The sequence below is a fragment of the Microtus pennsylvanicus genome, chromosome 1 (genome assembly GCF_037038515.1).
Source record: "Microtus pennsylvanicus isolate mMicPen1 chromosome 1, mMicPen1.hap1, whole genome shotgun sequence".
NCBI lineage: Eukaryota > Metazoa > Chordata > Mammalia > Rodentia > Cricetidae > Microtus > Microtus pennsylvanicus.
Genome location: NC_134579.1, coordinates 88137183 through 88161245, shown reverse-complemented (window position 1 = coordinate 88161245; position 24063 = coordinate 88137183). Strand labels below are relative to the sequence as shown.

Sequence of the window (24063 nt, the reverse complement as noted above, 5' to 3'; positions counted from 1 at the left end):
TGGAGATCCACTTGCTTCTCTGCCTCCTGGTGCTAGGGCTAAAGGTGTGTGCCACTACCACCCTACAGTCTTTTTTTTTTTTTTTTTTTTTCGAGACAGGGTTTCTCTGCGGCTTTGGAGCCTGTCCTGGAACTAGCTCTGTAGACCAGGCTGGTCTCGAACTCACAAGATCCACCTGCCTCTGCCTCCCAAGTGCTGGGATTAAAGGCGTGCGCCACCATCGCCCGGCTATCCTACAGTCTTTTTAAATTAAAAAAAAAAAAGGAACCCATGAGTTAAAATAGCATTGCCTGCATGAGCATGGGTGTGGTATTATTACTGGAGCACAGGCAATTTACCAGTGACTACATCCCTGAAGAAAAATAATTTCTGTTCCCCCAGTAGCCATTAACTAGCTATATAGCTCCTTGGCTAGGGGTGGGGATTCATGAGCTCTTTCCCCATCCATGCTGGAGTGTCGACATGTTCCATCTTGTGCGGTAACAAGTTTATGAGTTCCATGGTTGTGTCATGTCCAGAAGATAGTTTCAACAGTATTCATCCCCATCCTCCAGCTTTTATTTCACACTCTTTCTGTCTCTTTCCCAGTGTTCCAAGAGCCTTGGGGCGGTGTGAGTGTGCCTGTGTGTGTTACAGATGCTAGCCTGTTTAGAGTACTCAACAGTTACCTTTTCTCAGTGCTTAAACCAGTTGTGTATCCCAGTTATTAACTGTTGCCCACTGCAAAGGCCTCCCTAAGCGTCTCTGACCAGTGTTTCTTAGTGGAGTAAGTTGCTGGTGCAGCTGTGCAGAGTTGAAAGGTGAAGTTCTCAGAGCCCTCTGGCTTGAGCCAACTCTACATTTGGCTACATTCTTGGCTTGCACTCCTAAATGTTCTTCATGCTTTCATGTAGTGAGGTTGCAGATTTCCTAAATCTTTCTGTTTAGCTTCTCTTTTTCTTTTTGTTTTTTTAAAAAAGATTTATTTATTTGTTTATTATGTATATAGTGTCCTGCCTGTATGTGTTCCTGCAGGGGGCCGGAAGAGGGTCCTAGATCTCATTATAGATGGTTGTGAGCCACCAGCCATGTGGTGGTTGAAAATTGAACACAAGCCAGGTGGTGGTGGCGCACATCTTTAATCCCAGCATTCGGGAGGCAGAGGCAGGTGGATCTCTGTGAGTTCGAGACCAGCCTGGTCTACAAGAGCTAGTTCCAGGACAGGCTCCAAAACCACCGAGAAACCCTGTCTCGAAAAAAAGAAAAAAAAAAAGAATATTGAACGCAAGACTTCTGGAAGAGCTAAGTGAGTGCTCTTAACCTCTGGACCATCTCCCCAGCCCTTAGCTTCTCTTTCTGTCTCTCTCTCTCTGTTTTTTTTTTTTTGTTGTTGTTGGTTTTTTTTTTTTGGTTTTTTTTTTTTTTTTTTTTGGTTTTTCGAGACAGGGTTTCTCTGTTGCTTTGGAGCCTGTCCTGGAACTAGCTCTGTAGACCAGGCTGGTCTCGAACTCACAGAGATCCGCCTGCCTCTGCCTCCCAAGTGCTGGGGTAAAAGGCGTGCGCCACCACCGCCCGGCTTCTCTCTGGTTTTTTGAGACAGGGTTTCTCTGTAGCTTTGGTGCCTGTCCTGGAACTAGCTCCCGTAGATCAGGCTCTGGCCTTGAATTCATAGAGATCCGCCTGCCTCTGGAGTGCTGGGATTAAAGGCGTGAGCCACCATAGCCCAGCCCTAATTTCTCTTTTAATTGCAAAATCTGTTTTTTTTTTTTTTTTTGCTTTTCAGACCTTGTAGACTGTTAAAAGTAGTGGAGCAGTTGGTTTGTATTTCCTATAGAAACTTCCGCCAGAAACCCTCATTCATTGTTCTGTTTCAGCTTTCCTCTGGCAGGGACAGAAGTTGGCCAGATTTTGACACATTAAGGAGATGATGAGCTGTTTGCTTTTTAATAGGAAGGGCCTTGTTAGCTTATTTCGGAATAATATTACATTATATGAATGTATTATTTGTATTATTTGCTTTCTAATTTTACTGTTAGTGGGCACTTGGATTGTGTTTTTTTGTTTTGTTTTGTTTTGTTTTGTTTTGTTTTCCGTTTTTCGAGACAGGGTTTTTCTGTAGCTTTGGAGCCTGTCCTGGAACTAGCTCTTGTAGACCAGGCTGCTCTTGGACTCACAGAGATCCACCTGGCTGGATTGTTACTTTTTGTGAAGAAAAACAGTTATGTATGTGGACTAGAGAAATGCTCAGTGTGTAGGGACACTTACCTGATCTTCCTGAAGAGTTCAGTTCCCATTACTCATGCCCTGCAGCTTCCAACCACCTGGATCTTCCATCTCCAGGGGACCTGATGCCCATTTCCAGCCTCTGTTGGTACCTTGTACACACATGTATACATAGACACATACGTAAGAATAAAAGTCGAATTATAAGAAATCTAGTTGTATTTGGAGAGTTTCTTGCTCAGTTAACTAGTTGTAGATTGGTAGGTACAATTCAGTTTCAGTAACCCATGCGAGCTTTCTCCCTTTAGAAGTTTATGAATTTTGGGCATTCTGTGTTCGTAGTTTGACATTATCTGTCATAATTGCAGCTATTTTGGTGGCTAGGATGCGTGATATTATTCTCTTTTATATCCATGTATGATTTTAACTGCATTAGTTAACTGAAATCAGAAGATATAAGAGGGAATATGGATTTTTTTTTAAAGTGCAATACAAAACAGTATAGAATTTAGACTCCTTCATGGGGCAAGACTTTATATTTTGTCCCACTTCCTACCTAACCACTGATTTATATGTGGGCATTTGAGTTTTTGACTCTTGCTTTAGTATTTCACATTAGTGGAATATTTTGTTACTGTTCCAGATAGGGTTAAAGTAACTTAGGAAGTTAGTGTTGGGGAAAAGTCTATCATTACTTTGCAGGCATTGCCAGGGTGAGCCAGGAAGGCTTTAGGATAATAAGTTGTCATGATGTTTTACCCTTGTCAGAGAAGCAGCTCTGCTCTTCTTCTCTTCTCTTCTCTTCTCTTCTCTTCTCTTCTCTTCTCTTCTCTTCTCTTCTCTTCTCTTTTCTTTCTTCCCTGTAGTATAGGAAAACTCTCTATCCCAGTTCTGCTGACCTGGTAGTAGGGTAATGACTATGGTCTGACAGTCAAGGTTGTTATTATGAAGTAGTTTAAAGGCACTTGCTTTTTCATAGTCATATTTCTATTAGAGTTAATTTTTTAAGACTTAGATATGGTTTGTGTTCAAAGGAATTGATTATTTTTTTTTGTTGTTAGTTTTTTTTGTTTGTTTGTTTTTGTTTTTTGTTTTTGAGACAGGGTTTCTCTGTATAGACCCGAGAGTACTGGAACTTACTTTGTAGACCAGCCTGGCCTCAAACTCACAGAGCTCCACCTACCTCTACCCTCAGAGTGCTGGGATTAAAGGAAGGTGTGTGCCACCACTGCCCCAGTTTTGAATTGATTATTGATGGGATTATATTTTTAAATAGCTAGATTTTCATGATGGCTTTACGCTGGAGGGTACTTAAGCTTCAGTAGCCAAAATATGTCAGTGTTTGTTTTATATGCTTGACTTTATTTGAAATCCAGATCTGTTAATTTTATCAAAACATAATTCTTTTTCACTGATTTAGTTAATAGTGAATGCTTTGGAATAAGAAGTATAGCAAACAACTTCCTTACTAGCTTTGTAATCTTGGTCAGAGTGTCTAAGCCCAGTGTTTCTCACCTTGGAAACGAATTGTAATGCTGCAGGTGGAGTTGAGTAATGAGGAGAAATCAGGCAGCAATAGCACCTTTTTTTGGAGTAGTTAGGAAACTTTTGTGGAAGCTGGTAGGCCTGGCCTGGCACACGATAAAGTTCACTCTAAGTTGCCATGGTTACTGAGTGCTGTTATTTAGTTTATTTTTATTAATTTAAGTTTGTTTTTTTTTTGATATAGAGACTCTAACTGGAACTCAGACTGTTCTTCATTGTGCCTCAGTCTCCTGAGGGCTGGGATCATTGAAGTGTGCCATCAGGACTGACTAGGGTTAACCTTCATGTTACATCTATATTTCATTTCTTTGAACATTCATTTATTTGTGTTTGTGCATACTTTAGCTCTCCCCATTGGTCTAGGGATTGTGTATACATGCACACACACCCTACTTCTATACCCCTTCTGTCTTCCTCATTGTTCTCTCTCCTTCCTTCCTTCCTTCCTTCCTTCCTTCCTTCCTTCCTTCCTTCCTTCCTTCCTTTTTATTTTTGTTTTTTGAGACAGGATTTCACTTCATAGTTTTGTCTTGGAACTTGCCCAGTAGACTAGGTTTGCCTCTGTTTCCTGAGTTGTTCTGTGATTGAAGGCATACACCACTACCCCCGGCTACCTTATTTTTGAGATAGGGTCTCTTAAGTGAACCTGGACCCCTGTTTCCTCTCCTTGGTGCTAGGATTACAGCTGCAAGTAGCTTCATTTGGGTCTTTATGTGTGTCCTGGGGACCTGCACTCACGTTTTTATGTTTGTGAGGCAGGTGATTTACTGGCTGAGCCATTTTCTCAGCCCCTGTGTCTTGCTTATAGAGTAGTTGAGTGAGCTAAAGTCCGAGTTCTAGGAGAAGGGGAGCTGTGTCACCTTAACAGATGAATACACATCTAGTGTTGTGTTTCCTTTTGGTTTTAGGAGTTAGTATTGGGTTGAGAAATCCGAGATTGTGGTGTTTTTGTTTTTTGTTTTTGTTTTCCCGAGACAGGGTTTCTCTGTAGCATGGGAGTCTTTTCTAAAACTTAGTGGCCTCAAACTCACAGATCCACCAGCCTCTGCCTCCTGAGTGCTGGAATTAAAGGTGTGTGCCCACCACTGCCCGTCTTGATTGGCTTCACTTTCTAAGTGCTGAGATTATAACTATACCTGGTTATGTGCTGTTGGGACTTGAATTCAGGACTTTCTGTATTCTTGGCAAGCCCTTTAATAAAAGATCTACAGCTCTAATCCTAAAAATTTAACTAAGATAGAGTACAAGAGAGAGAAATAGTTTTTCTCTCTGCCAACTTTTCTGATCCCTCTTTCCAGAAGACAGTCGTTTTTTTCTAGATTATTTTACATCCATTTAAAGACATCATATATCTCTATTTGTTATATTGCCCTTCCTTCAAGTGCATACTGGTACCTTTATACACTTAGACATGAGACTACACACAAAGCCTAATGTACTTTGTTTTTGAATCTTAATCATTTAGCTTATATTTTGTTCACATTTACATTTCTTCATAGCTGCATAACATTTACTTTATGCTTGTATTAATTTTTTTAATGATGGCTATTTAGGGGTGTGTGTATTTTGCTTTTGTTTTCTTTTTGCTGGGTGATAGAATTTAGGGCTTTGTTCATGCTAAGAAATTTTTCTGACACTAAAATGTATGTCTAGGCTTAGGACATTTAAATTTTCTTTCTTTCTCTTTCTTTCTTTCTTTCTTTCTTTCTTTCTTTCTTTCTTTCTTTCTTTCTTTTTTTTGAGACAGGGTTTCTCTGTAGCTTTGGAGCCTGTCCTGGACCTAGCTCTTGTAGACCACAGAGATCTGCCTGCCTCTGCCTCCCTAGTCCTGGGATTAAAGGCGTGTGCCACCATTGCCTGACTACAAATAGTATTTAAAATCTTAGATTATGGCGATCCTATGAGATAGTATTGCTTCCTTTTTAGAAGAATAAAAGAATCTTAACTGAATTTTTTATTCAAAGTCCTAAAACTCAGAAGTGGCAAAAGAAGGGGTTTTAATTCTTTTCTAGCATATCTGAATCATCATGGTGGGAAGTCAAGGGAACAGGACCTTGAAGCGGTCACTCAACCACTTTGCATCCACAGTTAAGAAGTAAAGAGTGATGAATGCTGGACCAGCCAGGTTTCTCCTTTTTTATGTAGTCCAGAATGCCTGTGGAGGGAATGGTGCCACCATTTGTGGGCAGGTTTTCCAACCTCGTTAACCCAGTCAAGGTTGTTACTCACAGACGGGCTCAGAGGCCTGTCTCCCAGTTGGCAACTGAAATTAGTTATCCAGGGGATTAATTCAAATGGTGGTGTGAGTTTAAGATGTGCAAGGCTCTGGGTTTAATCCCCAATACCAAAATAAATAGAGAAAAAAGTTAACCAAAAGAATATAATAGGTATATGGTTTGATTACAAGAAAAAGTTGAAGTTGTATTTTATTTTTTTTTTTTGGATTTTTCGAGACAGGGTTTCTCCGTAGCTTTTTGGTTCCTGTTTTGGAACTAGCTCTTGTAGACCAGGCTGGCCTCGAACTCACAGAGATCCGCCTGCCTCTGCCTCCCGAGTGCTGGGATTAAAGGCGTCGCCACCACCGCCCAGCGAAGTTTTATTTTTTTGAGGCAGGAGCTCGCTTATTTTAGAACTTGCTGTTTATACTGGACTGGTCTAGAACTCATAGAGATCCACCTGTCTGTGCCTCCAAAGTAATAGGATTAAAGGCATACACCACCAACCATACCCAGTTGAATAATGTTATTAGTGTAAAAATGTTTTTGGTTTTTGAGACAGGATTTCTCTGTGTAGTTCTGGCTGTCCTGGAACTCATTCTGTGGATCATGCTGGCCTTGAACTCATCAGCCCACCCCTGCCACCTGAGTGCTGGGACTAAAGGCCTGCACCACAATTGCAAAGATTTTTTTTTTTAAGGCTATTGTTTTAGTTTCCTTCCTATTGGTATGTTAAAATACTCGGCAAAGACAGCTTAGTGGAGAAAGGGTTTGTTTGGTGCCCAGTTCCAGATTACATCCATCTTGATGATGGGGAAGACAGCTGTAGGACCATGTGGTAACTGTATACAGTCAAGAAGCAGAAAGGAAAGAAGCATGCATGCTTCGGATCTGCTCACTCAGACTGCACTGGATTCCCCTGAGAATGGAATGGTCCTGCCCACAATTGAAGTGGGTCTTCTAGGGGCTGAAGAGATAGCTCCTCTCCAGGGTTAAGAGTGTTTTGCTCATTGGACAGTGGTTCACACACCTGTAATCCCAGTACTTGGGAGGCAGAGGCAGATGGATCTCTGTGAGTTTGAGGACATCCAGGAATACATACAGAGAAACTTGGTTTTAAAAAGCAACAAAAAGAGTATCTTGCTCTTATAGAGGATTCATTTCTGGCAGTTCATAAACTCAGGCCATCCAACTCTTTTTCTGTCATCTGCAAGTACTTGTGTATGCTGCAAGTATACACACACACACACATACACACACACAGTTAAAAAAAGATGATCCCTTCCACCTTGATCAATACAGTCATGACATTCCTCCCATCAGCATTCCTAGGGACCCATCTCCCAGGCAATTCTAGAGTCTGTCAGGCTAACAGAACTAACCATTAAAGTAGTGTGAATGCTCTTATTTTGTGATGTGATTCTTATCTTGGAGAAACTGGGTAGTACTCCAGCATTCAGCAGAAATACTGATGTATTAAGTTTTTCCCTGTATAAACACTCTGTTGTCTTTAAGCCAATTTATTCAGTTAACCCTCTTTATACTGATTAAAAAACATTCACACATTTAAAAACTATTAAATTTCTCAACTGTAAGTTCATAATTCAGTTATTTTGTGTAAACTGCAGTTGTGCAGCCATCAGGTTTCTAAAAACTTTACAGATAGTATTTCATTGTTCTTCACAATGCAGTTGAGGTCTGTGGTATATTACTTTGTCATCTCCATTATGAGTATTTTCCCAGGACTGTGGCTGGTGAGTGGCAGAGCTGAGACCAGATGTTTTCCAAGGTATAACTGTTTGATTATTGAGGACTTCATAATGTCAGATTAAGGAATTCAGGTCTCGTCTCTTAGGATGAGTCCTAATTAGTGTCATAATCTGTGAAGTATTTGCAGATGAAAGAAAGCTACATGGCATGCTTTGCTGGACTTTTTTGTAAAGTGTCTTATGCATTTACATTCTTCAACATGCTTGGTTTTGTATGTTTTCTTTTGTATGCTTTTTTTTTTGCCATGATGTTTAGCTCATGACTAGAAAGGCCAGGCGTATCACAACAGGAATATAGGGCAAGCTTTTTAGCTCCAATCTCTTCTCTCTGTCAGTTCTAACGCAGGATCCAGGGCATGATGGACTAGTACTTAGTATTCTACTACCAACCTGGGTCTCATACTTTTGGAGACTGGAGATTTCAAGATCCAGGCAAGAGTATGTTTGATATTAACCATGAGCTCGTTTTTTTTCCTTGTGCTTTCACATAAACAGAAAAGGCAGACGGTTCCCTAATACTTTATATAGATGCGAATCCCACTCATAATGCTTAATCATCTAAAAATCTCACCTCTTAGTACTGTAGCATTGTTTCAATGTATGAATTTGGGTGAACACATCTCAGATCATAGCATTCTGCTCCTAGACTCCCCAAAGTCCCTGTTCTTTTAATATGGAAACCACATTCATTCTGTCCCAGTAATTCTAAAAATGACTACATTCCAGAACCAAGACTTGAAGTAAAGAATCGTAACACAGCTTGGTGGTGGTGGTGGCCTTGCACCTTTAATCCCAGCACTAGGGAGCTCTAAGCAGGTGGGTGATCTTCTCAAGTTCAGGGTCAGCTTGGTCAACTGAGCTACTCCAGGACTGCTGGGGCTTCACAAAGAAATCCTATCTCAAAAAACAAACAAACCACACAAAGAATCTTAACATATCTGATGCAGATGAGCTGAGGGTGTTACTCATCTTCAGGCAAACTTCTCTCTGAAACTGACCTCTAGCTCCACTGGTAGAGTGGGAAAGGATAGACATTTCCATTGTAGAAAAGGACTAGGGTAGCACCCAGCACAACACAGCCACAGAGGCTGGCGAATCATCCTCGTCCTCATGTTCTATCCTCAGGACTTAGTAAAAGGGGTTTGAATCCCTAGGCTGCTGAGATACCTGTTTCCCAAATTTTCCTGGGAGCAGGGAACATCATTGACTATTTGCTACCTCTGTGTCCTCAGGCTGATATTCCATGCTACTGGCTGTACAGTTCTGGTTTCTTGAAGGTGATTCTGCCGTCACACTTTAACATGCAGTGCTGTAGGCCACTCTTATGGAAGACTCTCTTATGGTCCAGTTTTCTGACTGGACCCTAAGGTTTTACAAATGCCCTTTGAAATGTAGGTCATCACCCATGCCTCTATTAAACTGCTGTACCCAATACTTCTGTAATTAGCACTATAAGATGCTGCCCAGTTTACTGTTGTCCCTTTCCTTTCCCAGTGGTAGCTGAATTGGGTTCACTCTAGCCATGATGGAGTAACAGCCAAGGAACACAGTATAAGAATGCAAGGAGGCTTAGACTTGAGGTGGCCCTCGGCAAGGAGAGCTGAAGTCCTGGTTATCTCTGGTTCCCTGAGTGAGCTGTTAGCAAGGTCATGACTGCCTGTAGGTGACAGGGGTGGCAGACTGGGAGATAACCAGAATGTCCTCAAGGTGCACTGAAGGTTGCTTGATATTCTCTCATTATCTGTCAGATACAGAATTTTTCTTTTTAAAATTTTTCTCTTTATAATTTTATGTTTCATCTTAAGATTGTTTCTAAATGTTTTCCTGTGAGCAGTTAAAATAAACCATCTAGCATCTTCAACGTTCATCAAACACTGCAGTTCTTTGCTTCAATTTGAGTTCAGAAAACATTAGGACACAGGCATAGTTAAGTCAGGTTTTTGTCATGTTATTTATTTTTTGAGACAGCCTTATTATGTAGTACAGGTTGGCCTGGAACTTGCAGTAAGCTTCCTGTTCCAGTTCTGGGCGCTGGACCACAGGTGTAGTCCATCTTTTGTCACTTTATAAGGATGTTCTTGTATCCCTATTCCTGTACCTTGTTTCACATTTTCATCTTAAGAACTCAGCAGAATAGTCTCTACTATTATATTTCCTTTTAAGATTATTATTTTTAGCCATGTGTCTGTGTGTGGCTGTTGTGGAGGCCAGAAGAGGGCATTGGGTTCCCCTGGAACTGGAGTTACTGCGGGTTGTGAGCTGTCTGACATGGGTGCTGAGAACCAAAATTGAGTCCTCTGCTAGTGCTCTTAACCTGATAAGACATTTTGCCATCCGCCTTCTGTTCATATTTTCTTAACATTCTGATCACTACCTCTTAAGTATCTGTGAGATGATTCAAGTTCTGCTTGTGGATCTCCATTGACCCCTTACCAGAATCACCTTTTATGGCTAACCCTATGCTGAAGCTGCTTCCACATTTTTAGCCTTTGTTGATATTATTGACACCTTGTTTCTGAGTACCAATTCTGTTTTAGTTCTTCTGCAACTCTAACAAAATATCTGAGATGAAGTAATGTATGAAAAACAGAAGTTCAGAAGGGGCTAGGATCTACAGGATCCCCTAGAGCTGGAGTTACAGATGGTTGTGAGTCACCATGTATGTGCTGGGAACTGACTGGGTCCTCTGCAAGAGCAACAAGTGCTCTTAACCACTGAGCCAAATTTGAAATTTTAAAAATTCTGCCCTGTCATATTTCTCTGTAGCTTTGGTGCCCATTCCGGAACTAGCTCTTATAGACCAGGCTGGCCTCAAACTCCCAGAGATCCACCTGCCTCTGCCTCCCAAGTGCTGGGATTAAAGGCGTGCGCCACCACCGCCCGGCCTCCCAAGCAGCTTCTTTATTAACCAGTGGCATTCACAGCATACAGAGGGGAATCCCACATCATGACACTGTTTGTTTGCTTGTTCATCGTTCATTCGTTCACTCATTCATTCATTCATTCCTGGCAGCGTTTTGTGTGTCCTAGGTTGGTGCCAAACTTAACTGTGTAGCAGAGGAAGACCTTGAATTCTGATTCTCACATCTCTTCCTCCCTGATGGAGTTCTGAGATTACAGGCATACACCCTCATGCTTGGTTTGCACAGAGCAGGGGATAGAGTTCAGGGCTTCCTACATGCTAGGCAGGTACTCTACTACTGAGCTGTATCCCTGACATTTGTGAGTTTTTTTAGTTTGCGTTTTTAGGTGGGGGCTGATAAATTTCTCAGTGGCTGCTTGAATCAGCTCTGGTTCCTGGTGTAAAGCATAAGGCATGTAGAAAATTTTGTATGCCAAATCTTGAGGATAGGGTTTTTAAACACCCTGTCCAGTACTTGTGGCATTGCTAGTTTGACTGTTTTCTCAACCTCTCCCTTAAGTCAGCACTGAGCTCCCAGTATTCCAGTACTACAGCCTCTTGTGGCTTTTACGGTTTCTCTCTGAATTCTAATATAGTCTAAGACTGACTGTTTCAGATTGGTTGTGAAGGAGAAACAGATTGGAAAAACTTGTTTACATTACTCCAGAGATTGTGATTAGTAGTCTCTATTCTTTTCATAAATTGAAGGAAACTTGACTAGGAAGCTAGAAATACAAATGAGATTTTTTTTTTATGTTGTGTGTATTGTCTATTAGATGATTAGTATAAAAATACCATTTCTAGTCCAATAGTGGTGGCGTACATCTTTAATCTCAGAAGCAGGAGATCTCTGAGTTCCAAGCTAGCTTGGTGTACAGAGGGAGCAACCAGGGCTACACAAGAAATCTTACCTTGAAATATCCCCTGCCCCCAACCCAAATAAACAAACAAACAAAAAAAAAAACCCCAAAAAACAAAAAAAAACCCCGACTGGGTAGCCAACATGAACATTTTAAAACAGTGTTTTAGAGACATAAACCTTAATTTTATCTTGGGTTATGGCCTGGTAAACAAACACACAAACTAGTGACAGATTATGGGACTTTTAAACTTACTTAGAAACAAAAAAAGAAAAATCGGTGTTTTGTCCTTTTAAATAATTCTAAATACTTCCCTTTTCATTCTCTTTCAGTTCCGGGAATAGACGGAGGTGCTTTAACTGACTCAAGTCTCACAGATTCCTATTTCAGCACCAGCTTTATTGGAGTCAATGGATTTGGAAGCCCTGTAGAAACAAAGTATCCCTTGATGCAGGTATTCTGGTGGACTGAGACTTCCTTTCTTAAATGGTTTGGGTGGGAGGGGAGACTTGAAGAGATGAGAGATGGGTGGAATGCAGGAAGTTACAAGTAGGGTTGGAGCCAGTGAGTGCTTTCAAGGTAGGGTTTGGAAAGAGATGGCAATGGAGTGTGCAGAGGGTAGATATTCTTCCACATGGATTGCATGTATTAAGGTTGGTAATGCTGGTAGTATAATTTAAAAACATTTAACTAGATAAATATGTGTATATGCTATCAGTTTTGACAAAATCACTCATCTTTACTCACCAAACATCTTGTTATCTTGTTAACTTTCTCAGACAGCTGGCAGTACTGTTAGCAGTTTCCTGAGCTTGCTTTCTATCAGGAAGATTCTACAGCACATTTCTGAATTTACATTTAAGCTGTTAAATATGAAGCCAATGGTACTTGAGTGATGTCGTGTTAACATTGCTTTTACATTTTTAAACACATTGTGCTTTTTGTAGCTGATTTTTCTCTTTGTCATAACTGTGTGCAATGCTGAGGACATTTTGTAGATAGATATAAAAGAATTTTGTAGAGTTTAGAATGAGCTTGAAGATATTACTAATGTTCTTTGGGAAACTGCCATAATAGTGAAAGTGGTGCCATGCTGTTCCTTGCTTCTGTGCTGCCCTGCTGATCCCCATTATTGTAATATGATGCTAAAACACTGTGTTTGGTTTCTACTCAGTGCTGGACTGACTTAAGAAGCCAGTTCTTTTTTAACGATTTTAACTCAATTAATTTTAGTGTTGCTATCTTCCTAATGGGTTATTTGAATTTAAGCGTTTAAGCAAGTGTGCACAGTCATGAACACAGTCAGTTCTCCCTTATGTATGTTTATTGTATGTACATGGCACAGGTAAGTGTACCCATGCATGATCGTGTGGAGAGCACAGCTGGATGTCAGTTGTTTGCCTTACTGCATTGAGTCAAGATCTCTCACTGAACTAGAAGCTCGTTGTTTTCGTTAGGTTGGCCAGCCAGAGCATCCAGAATCCACCTGTCTTGATCCCACAATGCTGGGACTACATTAAGCTTTTTATGTGTGTGATGGAGGTTGAATTTTAAGTCTTTATTCTTGGCTGAGCAAGAACTTTGTACCCATTCCTGAATTCCTTTTTTTTTTTAAGTGAACAATTTATGTATAGTTCTTTTGAGACAGGATCTCATGTGGGTCTGGCTGGCCAACAATTTGCTACGTAGCGAAGGATGGATGGCCTTGCACTCCTGATTACCTCACAATGCCCCATCAGTTCTAGGGTTACACCATGTGTATTACATGCCTGTCTCATTCATATATATGTATATATACATATATATAATTTTATACTAAAATTGTCTTAAGAACTTGTCCAGATTCCCTTTATAATAATGCAGAAACTGAATAAAAAGCCAACTGACTAAAGTTTGGGATTACAGGATTTAAGCTAACGCTGAGAAAGTCTAACTTAGATTACTTTTTCAGAGACTGAATTAGTTTCATATCTAGGACTTTTTGCTTTCAAAGTCCTTCTAGGATAGACATAGAGACAGTTGGGTGGAAGAAAAGCAGAGGATATGTTTGGCAAACAGGAGATAGCTTAATTGTACCAGCTTTTGAAGGTGTGTGAAGAATAATACAAATTGAGAGATGTTAGAGCATGTTCTGACTTCATACAGCTTCCACCTTCTTGGATGGGTATTGGAATTTATATCTTACGGATCAGGAAATTCAGTTGTCTTGCCTATGCTAGTAAGTTAAAGAATTATAGTTCAAAACAGGCCTGTCTTTAAAATACCTGACTATTAAGAAAGCATTGATGTGCTTCCCAGGAGTCTGTATGCAAGGAGTTGTGATTTAAGCAATAGTAGTAACGTGTGTGGGAGCGAAGGTTAGTTTGTGAAAGATATTCAACTTCTTCCTCAGTTTCTGCATCATTAACAAGGAAGGGGAAGGTGCAGGCTGTACCAGTCAGTTTTACTGTTGGATACTTTTAATTTTGTATTTCTCAATGGCCACATGTGCTTATTTTATTTTCCAGAGAATGACTAGTAGTAGCAGCTCCCCAAGCCTTCTAAATGACAGTGCCAAGCCATATGCAGGCCATGGTAAGATCTGATCCTGTGTGTGCATATGTGTGTGTGTGTGCCTGTCTGCCTGCCTGCCTGCCTTGTGTATGCGCGTGCGCCTGTGTGTGTAATTCTAAAAGCAATATGATCATTGTAGAAATTTTTAGAAACTACGAACAGGTACTAATTAGAAAATAAAATTAATGAAGAAGATTTTGAGTAACATACTTTTTATTAATAAATAGATTAATTAAGATTACATTAAATATTCTGTTCATGATACTTCTTTATTAATGTGAATTTGTTGCTTATTTTTTGTAGCTTACAAACTTCTTTTATAAGAAGTGGGACTTTAGTGGACTATATGTGTGAATAATTTAAATTTTTTTGTCTTGTGTTTGTGAATCATTTGTTTTGGATATATCTTAGGAATGGAATTATTTTAAAATTCATGAGCATTTAAATAACTTGTTATTTAATAGTTTCAGATTTTTCCTGTATTTTAGGAAGTGTTGCAAGGTAAAGTGCATAAACATGCATGCTAATACATCAGATCAAATATAAAATGTTAACTACTAATAATGATTAAATTTTGCAATTTGACTATTTTCTGTAATACTTTATTATATAAAGTTCCCATTACTATTTAGGAATTTCAAGCTTGTGCTGAAGGAAAAAGTAACATTTGAATGTTAGATTTAATGTTAGAAACTACTTTGAAGTATTATATATTTTAGTATTCTTGTATTGTTTAAATGCTATACAAGGTGACAAGTAATACATAATAAATCATGCCCTTTTGAATGCCTTAACTTTATGTATTATATAAAAACATCTTGTCTTTCTATTTATTAGCATTTTTCTTTTGCATTGTTAGTTATTTTTTATTGAATCATTTTAACTCCAATGACCTTCTACTACAAAGTCCCAGCTAAAAGAAGGCAGAGAAATTAAGCAAAAATTTGTGTACTGTGTTTTAAGGAATATTAGAGCTCTTTTAAGGGAGGACATTTAATATAGGCTTTTACGATCTCACACATAATAAGATTTAAAAATACAAGATTTATTGATGTTCAGAAGTGAAGATGAAGTACTAAAGTTCCATGACTTGTGTCTTGTGGTGTGTAAAGTGGGAAACAATTCAGAGTTGTAATGTTTAAAGAGTAATGACACTTTGGATCTGTAAAACCTTTGGATTCTGTTTATATTTTAAACTTTTAGTATTTCCATCATTCAAATAAATACTTTAACAAGGATGTCAGAACTGTGGATTAGTCTGTAAAGTGGAAGGTTTGAAGGCCTTAATGTTTAATGTGAACCTGGATCTCTCTGGCCCTGACTCTTTATCCCCAGTACTTGTTCTTAGCACAAGTGTTTACTACAACTAGACTTCCCTCCTTCACAACTTACCTATTGTATTTTATGTTTCTTCTTGTTTTAATCAAGCCTATGCATTTTTACATAGAGATACCTACTGACTGGGTAGACAGCAGTATAGGCTGAATGAAGTAGTTACCAGTTTTTATCTGGTACATTGAACGTGCAGGTGCGTGAGCACTGAACTTGATGCTGTCGTGGCTCTGCCAGGTTGACATGTCTTAGCCTTGCTTGTTCCCTGAGTTGTTGGAAACCTGTGTGACTTGCTTTCCAGATCCTTTGACTTCACCTGCTTCATCCTTGTTTAATGACTTCGGTGCCCTCAACATCTCCCAGAGAAGGAAGGTAGGTGAAAATTGAAATTCCAGTGAAATTAAATGCAATTTAAGTGGGAATAAGACCTTTTATTTTGAGTGCTTTTCTTGCCTTTACTTAAGTTTTTCCTCATCGCTTTGCTTTCTCTCATTACTTTTGGCTTTTTGAGCTGGGATCTTAAATAACCCAGGCTGGCCTTGTATTTGAGATGGTTCTCCTGCCTCCCTAGTGCTGGCATGATACCTTGTTTCTTATATGTGGAATTTTATTTGATCTGTATGCGTGGGATGAAAACTTTTATGCAATAGGATGCAATAGGATGAAATCCTTCTTGCTTTTTGTTCTTTTCCTAAATATATTCTGTTGCTGTTAATATGACCCAGTGTAGGCATTTTCACCATATTTTAGCTTTATTTTTTGACTTGAAGATCTCTAACTTGTTCTATCCTAAGATTTATAACTTTTCATAATTGACCCAACTATTTAAAACTAACTTGTAATTAAAACTATGTGGGCTTCTTGTTATTTTGTTTTTTTCTGGGGGCACTGACAACACAGTTTTACTAGGTCACTGAAGCTGGCTTTGAATTCGTAACACTCCTGCCTCAGTTTCCCAATTATAAGTATGTGCCACCATGTTTAACCTTTAGAATATGTTCATTTTAAAAATCTGATTTAATTTGATATAATTTAGAATTGAGGCTATAGACCATTATAGAATTGTATAAGGAGCCGGGCGGTGGTGGCGCACACCTTTAATCCCAGCACTTGGGAGGCAGAGGCAGGCGGATCTCTGTGAGTTCAAGACCAGCCTAGCCTGGTCTACAAGAGCTAGTTCCAGGACAGGCTCCAAAGCCACAGAGAAACCCTGTCTCGAAAAACCAAAAAAAAAAAAAAAAAAAAAAAAAAAAAAAAAAAAAAAAAAAAAGAATTGTATAAGGACTGATTGTATGACAGACTGAAATGGATAGTTTGGTGACTTTGGGTCTTAGAACCATGCTGATGTGAAGTCACTAAGAGAATCTGGTCATTTGGTTAAGACCAGCAGTAGCCAAGGTTATAAGAACTGTGCATTCTGGGTGGATGTGAAGTTGAAGCATTCTTGTTTTCTAAGTAATGGGAGAAAGGCCCCAAGTTATACCAACTTTAGAAAAAATGAACTGAAGAGGAAGTATCTGAACAGAGGGGAGTGTAGTGTGAGGTTCATGATGGCTGTGGTGGAGATGACTTCATGACTAAGCTTGTTTCCAGGTTTAATGAATCACATGTGTGAAATATGTATAACACTGTGTCCATCAGTCATATCTCACTAAGTTACTTACAAAACTTAGAGTGGGTGTTTCCAAAGCAAAACATTTTCGGGATGCGGCCTATTATCACACAAGCACTTTGTGCACTTAATATTGTTTCCTTCTTAACAATTGAATTCAAACAAGGTGATTAGAAATGCTTTTAACAGCTAGGCCTGATAGATAAACTGTTTGGGTTTGATTTTTAAAGGTCTTTTAATGGTTTTCACCAAGGGAAATGAGTTTTTGCTTTATACGCTTTTCTCATGGGTTGGTGAGAGGTGGTAGAGGTGGACACAAGCAGACTTGTTGGCAGTAATGAAAGGTAGCACTGAAAATTCATGGCAGGGAAGTGGAAAAGTGGCCACAACCTGGGAACAAGTTATCTAGAACTCTTGAGAGAAAAGGAGAAGACTTCCATTTAGCTTACTGGTCCTTCTAATGACTTTCTTGTAGTTTTTAAAAAAAGGTTAGCTGGTGTTTCTGATACCTGAGTAAAAAGTAGAACTAGCATGGTAATTGAACATTTAAAAGCATTACTGTGAACATTGACTAACTGGCTGTATCTTAAACAGAGTTTAAGTATACCATTTAGAGATAGTTTTGAAAAATAGCCAAAAAAATCAGTGGGGATTTTAAGAGAAAAATACAACATTTTTTTTTTTAAAGAAGAAAACAATAAAAGGAATTATTGGCATGTTATTTCAGTGCTTTGTAGCCCAGACTGGCCTTGGATATACAATGATCCTCCTTATGCCTCCTGAGACCTAGAATCACAGATGCCCTGTCTGGCCTCCAGTAGTAGAATATAGTTTAGTAGAAGCAGAGTAATAATTCAAGGAAATGCTTTACTGTGTATCTAGAAGTTCCTGGATCTCCAACCCTGTGACCTTCTACCATCATTCTAGACTATATATAGTTTTCCCATTCATGAAATGATAGGCATATCCTAAACAGTTGTTGTCTTGTCCTTTATTTCTCAAAAACTTCCCTGTCTATAAATTGAAAGTGTTAGGATCTGACTGCAGAGTCCTCATTGCTGCTGTTGACAGTTAACATAATGTGTGGTAGAGGGACACGTGGGCTTCGTCCAGTAGATTGAGGTAGCATGTGTGTGCTCTTTATGTGGGTATGTATTGTGTTTTTAAATGTTAATGGTTGCTCAGAAAGGTTTTTTTTAAAAAAAATCTTTGTTTTATGAATTCTTTGGCAGTGGGAGTAATGCATAGTGTGTGGGCAGTCAAGGGTACCTCTTTTTTTGTTGTAATTTATGTTAGTTTCGTGATATGATTCCATGGAAATAAATACAAGCTATATGTAATTGTTTAATTAAACTCAATGCTTATTTAAGTAGGGTAGCATGATTACTTATTGATACTTCAAAATAATGTCAGAGAACAGATAGTAGGACATTCACTACCATGTCATAGCCTGTAAGGTAAGTAACTTCCCCAAAATTGCAGGTGGACCGATCCAAACAGTCACTTGTTTTTACTATATGTGAACATATTAATGAGTACTTGCTTAGGTATTTGATGATTGCAAAGTAGCAGTGATTCGCTAGATCCACGAGAACATATAAGGAAAAGATGATTGATGGCAAAGACTGTGGAGAAACTCAAACTATCTAGGTAGAAGTTACCCACAATTAGGAAGGAGCCTCAGGAAACTCCTGTCATTCACATATAAACAGACCATCTTACTACTATGTTTATGGGCTTACTGAAGTGTTAAAATATGGTATGAAAATAGTATAAAACAGTTCATAGTCATCATCTAATTGTCATTAGAGATGTGAGAAGATTTCTGAACATTCCACATCTGAGCATATGCCTTTGGTCGTTACAATAGAACCACAGGGACCATAGCCAGCTGTAGAGTTTCAAAACACCTGTAGCAACTGATAATACTGTGGCATCAAATACAGTTATTTTTCTTGCAATTCAGTTTAATTTTATGCAAAGCACAGCCATGATAGAAGGGGTTTTAAATGTTTCTTTTATTTATGCTTGAGAAGCATTGGTGTTTTTCACTTATTTTCTCATTAAGAATGTATATAGATTGAAAGGTTATAATAAGAAATTTGTGTAATCTTGGGCAAGATAGATGTTAGAAGAATTAAATTCTTATTTCATAATCTATGGAAAAGTTAAATCCCTGTAAAATGCTACCTGTGACTTTGGAATTTTATTAAAAATGAGAATTACTATGCTAGAGATTAGTACACAAGGCAACCTTAGCAGGTGCAGTTAAAATTGGTTACTGGCATGAAGTCACTAGGTGTGATCCAGACAAGCAGTAAACCTTGGGTTCCCAAATCCTTTGAAAACAATATCTTTTATTAAAATTAGATATAGGAGCACAGGTGTGAATGCATGCAGTGTTTGAGGCTCTGATGTGGTTCTTGCCACTCTGTGGTCTTTTGTACAGGACTACCACATGTGGTTGGTAGAAATCAGGCAGATGAGTCTTCTGATTGATATTCTTGATTCCTTTTATCTCTCTCGGGGTGATGGTCTGCTCCTTTATTTACTAGGTGGTCTCTTATATTCATTCTCTCTATATCAGAATAAAAACATTATTAGGTGCCCTCTATTTACATATCTTTGACTCACTTTAGTGTGTTTCAGTCCTAAATGGGATAACGTCCATTTTTGTCTATTTTTTCAGACTTTAATAAGTCAAATTCCCGACACCAATATTTCTGAAACTTTTGTTCTGCTCTTGGTCAGGATGAGAGCAGCGGGATCCAGGGGCATAGTCACCTGCTGTGGTTTTGTTTGTGATGCAGTGTGGGTGGTAGAAGAATCTTCTGGGTTATTTTCTTGAGAGAGCAATTCACTGGCACTGTTGTCCCTGATTATTTACTTGTTTGAGCCCAGTGTGGGTCATCCTGGCCTAGTCTCTTGAGAACAGCTGTCTACTGTCTCCATTACCAGCTTCCTGATGATACAGTGTTTCCTGTTTTCTCATGAATACTTTTTTCAGTTGGTTGTGCAGTAAAGATTTTTGTTTAACTAAGGATTTTCTCCCTCCCTCCCTCCCTCCCTCCCCCTCTTTCTGTCTTTCTGTCTCTGTCTCTCCTACATAGCTCTGACTGTCCTGGAACTCACTATGTAGACCAGGCCAGCCTTGATCCACCTACCTCTGCCTCCCAACTGTTGTGACTGAAGGTGTACACCACTAGGCCTGATTCTAAGAAAGATTTCTTTAAATCCGTGATTGCTTGATTTTAAAAAACTAGTCTAACATTTTGTTTTGGAGATTAAGTGTGTGTGGTAGTGTGGAATTTAACGTCATACCAAACAAGTCGATTGAGGTTTGTGTCTTTCTACGTACTCTCGGCCATACTTATCACCCAGTCTTACAATTTTTGAGTTAGCTAATTTTTTTTTTAACAGAAAAACAGTAGTTCAAGTAGTTCAGTAAATACAGAATGCTTTTACCTTGGATCTTAGAGCTAGTAGATCAGTATGACATATCTGTCTGACTCCTATACCCGTCTATGATCATTGAATTTATGAACTATAACTGTTACCAAGAATGGACCTTGTTGTTGATTCATCCCTGTTTTTCAAGAAACTGAGTGTGAAGGAATGAATTAGTAAAGATGATTTTAGCCAACCCATGTTATGTTCACCAATTTGATAATTGCATTTCTTAATTTTTTCTTGTATTTTTGAAAAGAGAGTTAATCTTTTAGACTTTATTTCTTTGACTATCATCTCATTGTTTCTTACAGATTCCTTCATGCTGGTAAGATTAAAAGAGATTGTTTCAGGTTTAACTAAATGACATTAAGACTGTGATACTTGAAGGTATGGAATAGGTCTCTCTGGAGACAGGGTACTGTAATTAAGAGAACGGGCTTTGGAACCCAACCTTGTTAGTGGTGAGAGTGTAGGAAAGTAACCTCTTTTAAGATTTGTTTTGAAACCATAAAGTTGATGTAATGATGGGCATTAGCTTTATAGGAATGTGTATATTAAACACATTAATGAATGTCAAGTGTTTGGCATGGTGACATGTGCTTGTTAAGTAGTTATTATGGTCTTTGATAGCTTACGATTCTGCAGCCTTTATACTGCAAACTTTAAAGACTTAGTCTATTTCTGAGTACGTAGCATTATTTTTCATTACCTATTTCAAATCATAGTAGGAACAGTTTTGGAGATACTGTGCTTCTTTTTAAACATTCAACTAAGCAAGTACAACATACAAGTTAAATTAAAAGTTGAGCTGGGGAAGTAGCTTGGTTGGTAGAGTCCTTGCCTCCCATATATGATGCTTGGGTTTGATCTGATCCCCAGCACTGCATAAACCAGATATGGTGGTTCATACGGAGGATCAGGAATTCTAGGCTAGCTTCCGTTCCCTCAGACTGTACCTCACAAAAACAAAACAAGGGTCTGGGGAGTTGCCTCAGTGTATAAATTGTTTGCTACATCAAACCTGAGCACACCTGATTTTGATCCCAGCACAACATAGAAATGGATGTATTGAAACCCGTGACCTCCAGTATGTTCCCCATGCCTATATATAATCCCAGTATCGCAAAGGCAGAGGCAGGAGAATTGCCTCAAATTGAAAGCCAGTGTGGTCTACATAGAGAGCTCTAAGCTACCCAAGGGTTGTGTAGCAAAACTGTCACCCCAAAAAATGGAAAAGAGAAAAAGAAATCAAGTGTGTTTAATTAGTTATAGCAGCCTGTTTGTACTCCAGTGAATTAAATTGCTGATCATTAATGGAATTGTAATTATTTATTTTCTATAAGTAAAGATACACTGAAGTAGCCAGAACATTAAGTTAATCAAGGGATCACCTTCTGGAGTTAGAGAAGGTTGTGGAAGAAAGGCATGCTTCTTTCTGGTTGATGAACTTTACATTCAATTGCGGGTGCATGATTGTTAACTATAGAAGATGGTGAATTTGGACTGTCAGTGAACATCAGTTGAAGGTGTGTGCATGTGTATTAATTTTCCTATGTATTCATTACTTTTTGCTTTTTTGAGCATATGCTGTTTTAATTATTGTTTCACAGTAGTAATAATGGAAGTCTTTGCTTCTAAATTTGATATTCAGAGTGGTTTGAGGTAAGGGAAACACTTTGGGGATAACATCTTGTTTTCTCTGGTCTGTCATCAGTGATGACATTAGTGGTGTCATTTTTCTGGTCTGTCGTTAGTGTAGAGCTTTGTGGTCACCAAAGACCCAGTGCTATAAGTACTGGTCTGTTGCTAGTTTTTATCTACACAGGTGACTGTTTTACGTCGTTCCTTCTAGATTCTAAATGTTCTTGAAAAAGGAACAGATCTTAATGGTCATTTATTTCTAAGGCTAGAAAGGCTAATGAATGAATTCATTGAGTGAGTGAGTGAATTTTTCTTATAAGTGCTGCCGTGTAGCAGGAGTTCAAGGTTGCCCTCAGCTAAGCAGTGATTCAGAGTCAAGGCTACACAGACCCTGTCTCAAAAAGCAGCATCCTCCCCCTCCTCCCCTAACTACCCCAAACAACAGTGCCTGAGTCTAGAGACTTACCTGTCTTGATAGGGTTTAGAGAATGTCCTTCAGTTCACATCTTAGAGGTGAAATCCTTAGAAGAAAAGATTTTGTAAAATGTGGGGCAGTACTCTGAGTAGAAGCTTTGAAGGTTCTGAATTCTAAGTCAAGGTTCAAAACAACTGAAAGCTTCACAGTTTTTCAGTTCTGAGGGTGTCTCCTGTTCCGGTGTGTGTCACTAATGGGTTCTCATCTAGGTTTTGACTCTTGAGAATGTTGGATCCTCAAGTGTGGTCTGTAGATGAGCAGTGCCTGGCAAGTTTTGGTACTTTGTAGAAATTCAATCTTAGCCTAACTCTTAATTGACTGTGTCAGAGTAAGTTTTTAAAAAATATCTCTCATGGTGATAGGGATGGATACCCAGGGCCTTCCTTGGGGATGCTAGGCAAGTTGTGATTCCACCGAGCTACCCTCCAACTGTAACAAGATGCTTCCAAAGCTCCACATTTGTTACACTTCTACTCTAGAATATATTTTGAATCTTTTCCCCTTAAAAACTTTTGCTCTGACTTGACTGGGGGAGGGGGAGGGAAATAGGAGGCGGTGGCGGGGAAGAAACAGAAATCTTCAATAAATAAACAAAAAAACAAACAAATAATAAACAGAGCTAGTTGCAGGACAGGCACCAAAAACTACAGAGAAACCATGTCTTGAAAAATCTTAAAAAAAAAAAAAAATTGAAAAACTTAAAAAAAAAGTAAATGCTGAAAAAAAACACTATTCAGCTATTACTGCCTTATGGGCTTGATAGTATTAAGTTTTGTGAACTATTAAAATCAGTCATTTTTATAAGAAATAATGAGACTCCAGGTTTAAATATATATATATATATATTAGAGAGGGAGGGAGCAAGAGAAAAGAACAGGAATTTATAGGCACTGCTGGGTGTTTTGTCCCAGGACAAGGACAGTGGGGACTCTGCTGTGGTATTGACTTGCTGAGAGGCAGAGGAAGGTGGTTGTTAGAGGACATTAATGCCCCCATTGCATAATAATTAGTAAAGTGGTACTGCTCTGGCTATTTTGGAACAGGATCAACATAAGAATTGACTTTTTTCCTTTTTTTTTTTTTTTAATAATTGCAAGTTTCAGTGCTTGCTAAGTTAGGATTTTAGAAAGGTGTAAGGGGAAAGAGAGAGGGTCTTTGGCTTCTGCTGAAGGAAAACTCAGAAAACTATATACATAGTGATTTTACATAATATTTTGTTTCCTTCTTCCTCATCATCCATTTGACTAGCTTTCCTCTTTCACCTAATCAATAGTTCTTAACCTTCCAGTTCCTTTATACTCTGAATTTATTACATTTGCCCTGTTTTCTGCCTTGGTTCTTTGCTAGAGGCAGTGGCATCCTATGTGGAGAGGGCATTTGGTAACACTTGAAGATAGTTTTGTGTTGTTACTGTATTGATAGTGCTGTTTTGGGATCTGGTAGTAGCAGACAGGTATAATAACCATCTTGTAGAACTTGGGGCACCCCCATTAAAAATGTCTATCC

At 38.9% G+C, this 24063-nt stretch overlaps 1 protein-coding gene across 5 annotated transcripts in view; it reads left to right on the top strand.

The window, feature by feature from the left end:
• Positions 1 to 24063, top strand: part of Pan3 (poly(A) specific ribonuclease subunit PAN3) — a 115004-nt gene that overhangs the window by 5826 nt on the left and 85115 nt on the right. For all 5 annotated transcript variants that reach the window (XM_075972048.1, XM_075972039.1, XM_075972067.1 and 2 more), the window contains exons 2-4: positions 11827 to 11948; positions 14002 to 14068; positions 15681 to 15751. In XM_075972048.1, the coding sequence (XP_075828163.1) occupies positions 11827 to 11948; positions 14002 to 14068; positions 15681 to 15751 (260 nt within the window). The remainder of the gene's footprint in view (positions 1 to 11826; positions 11949 to 14001; positions 14069 to 15680; positions 15752 to 24063) is intronic.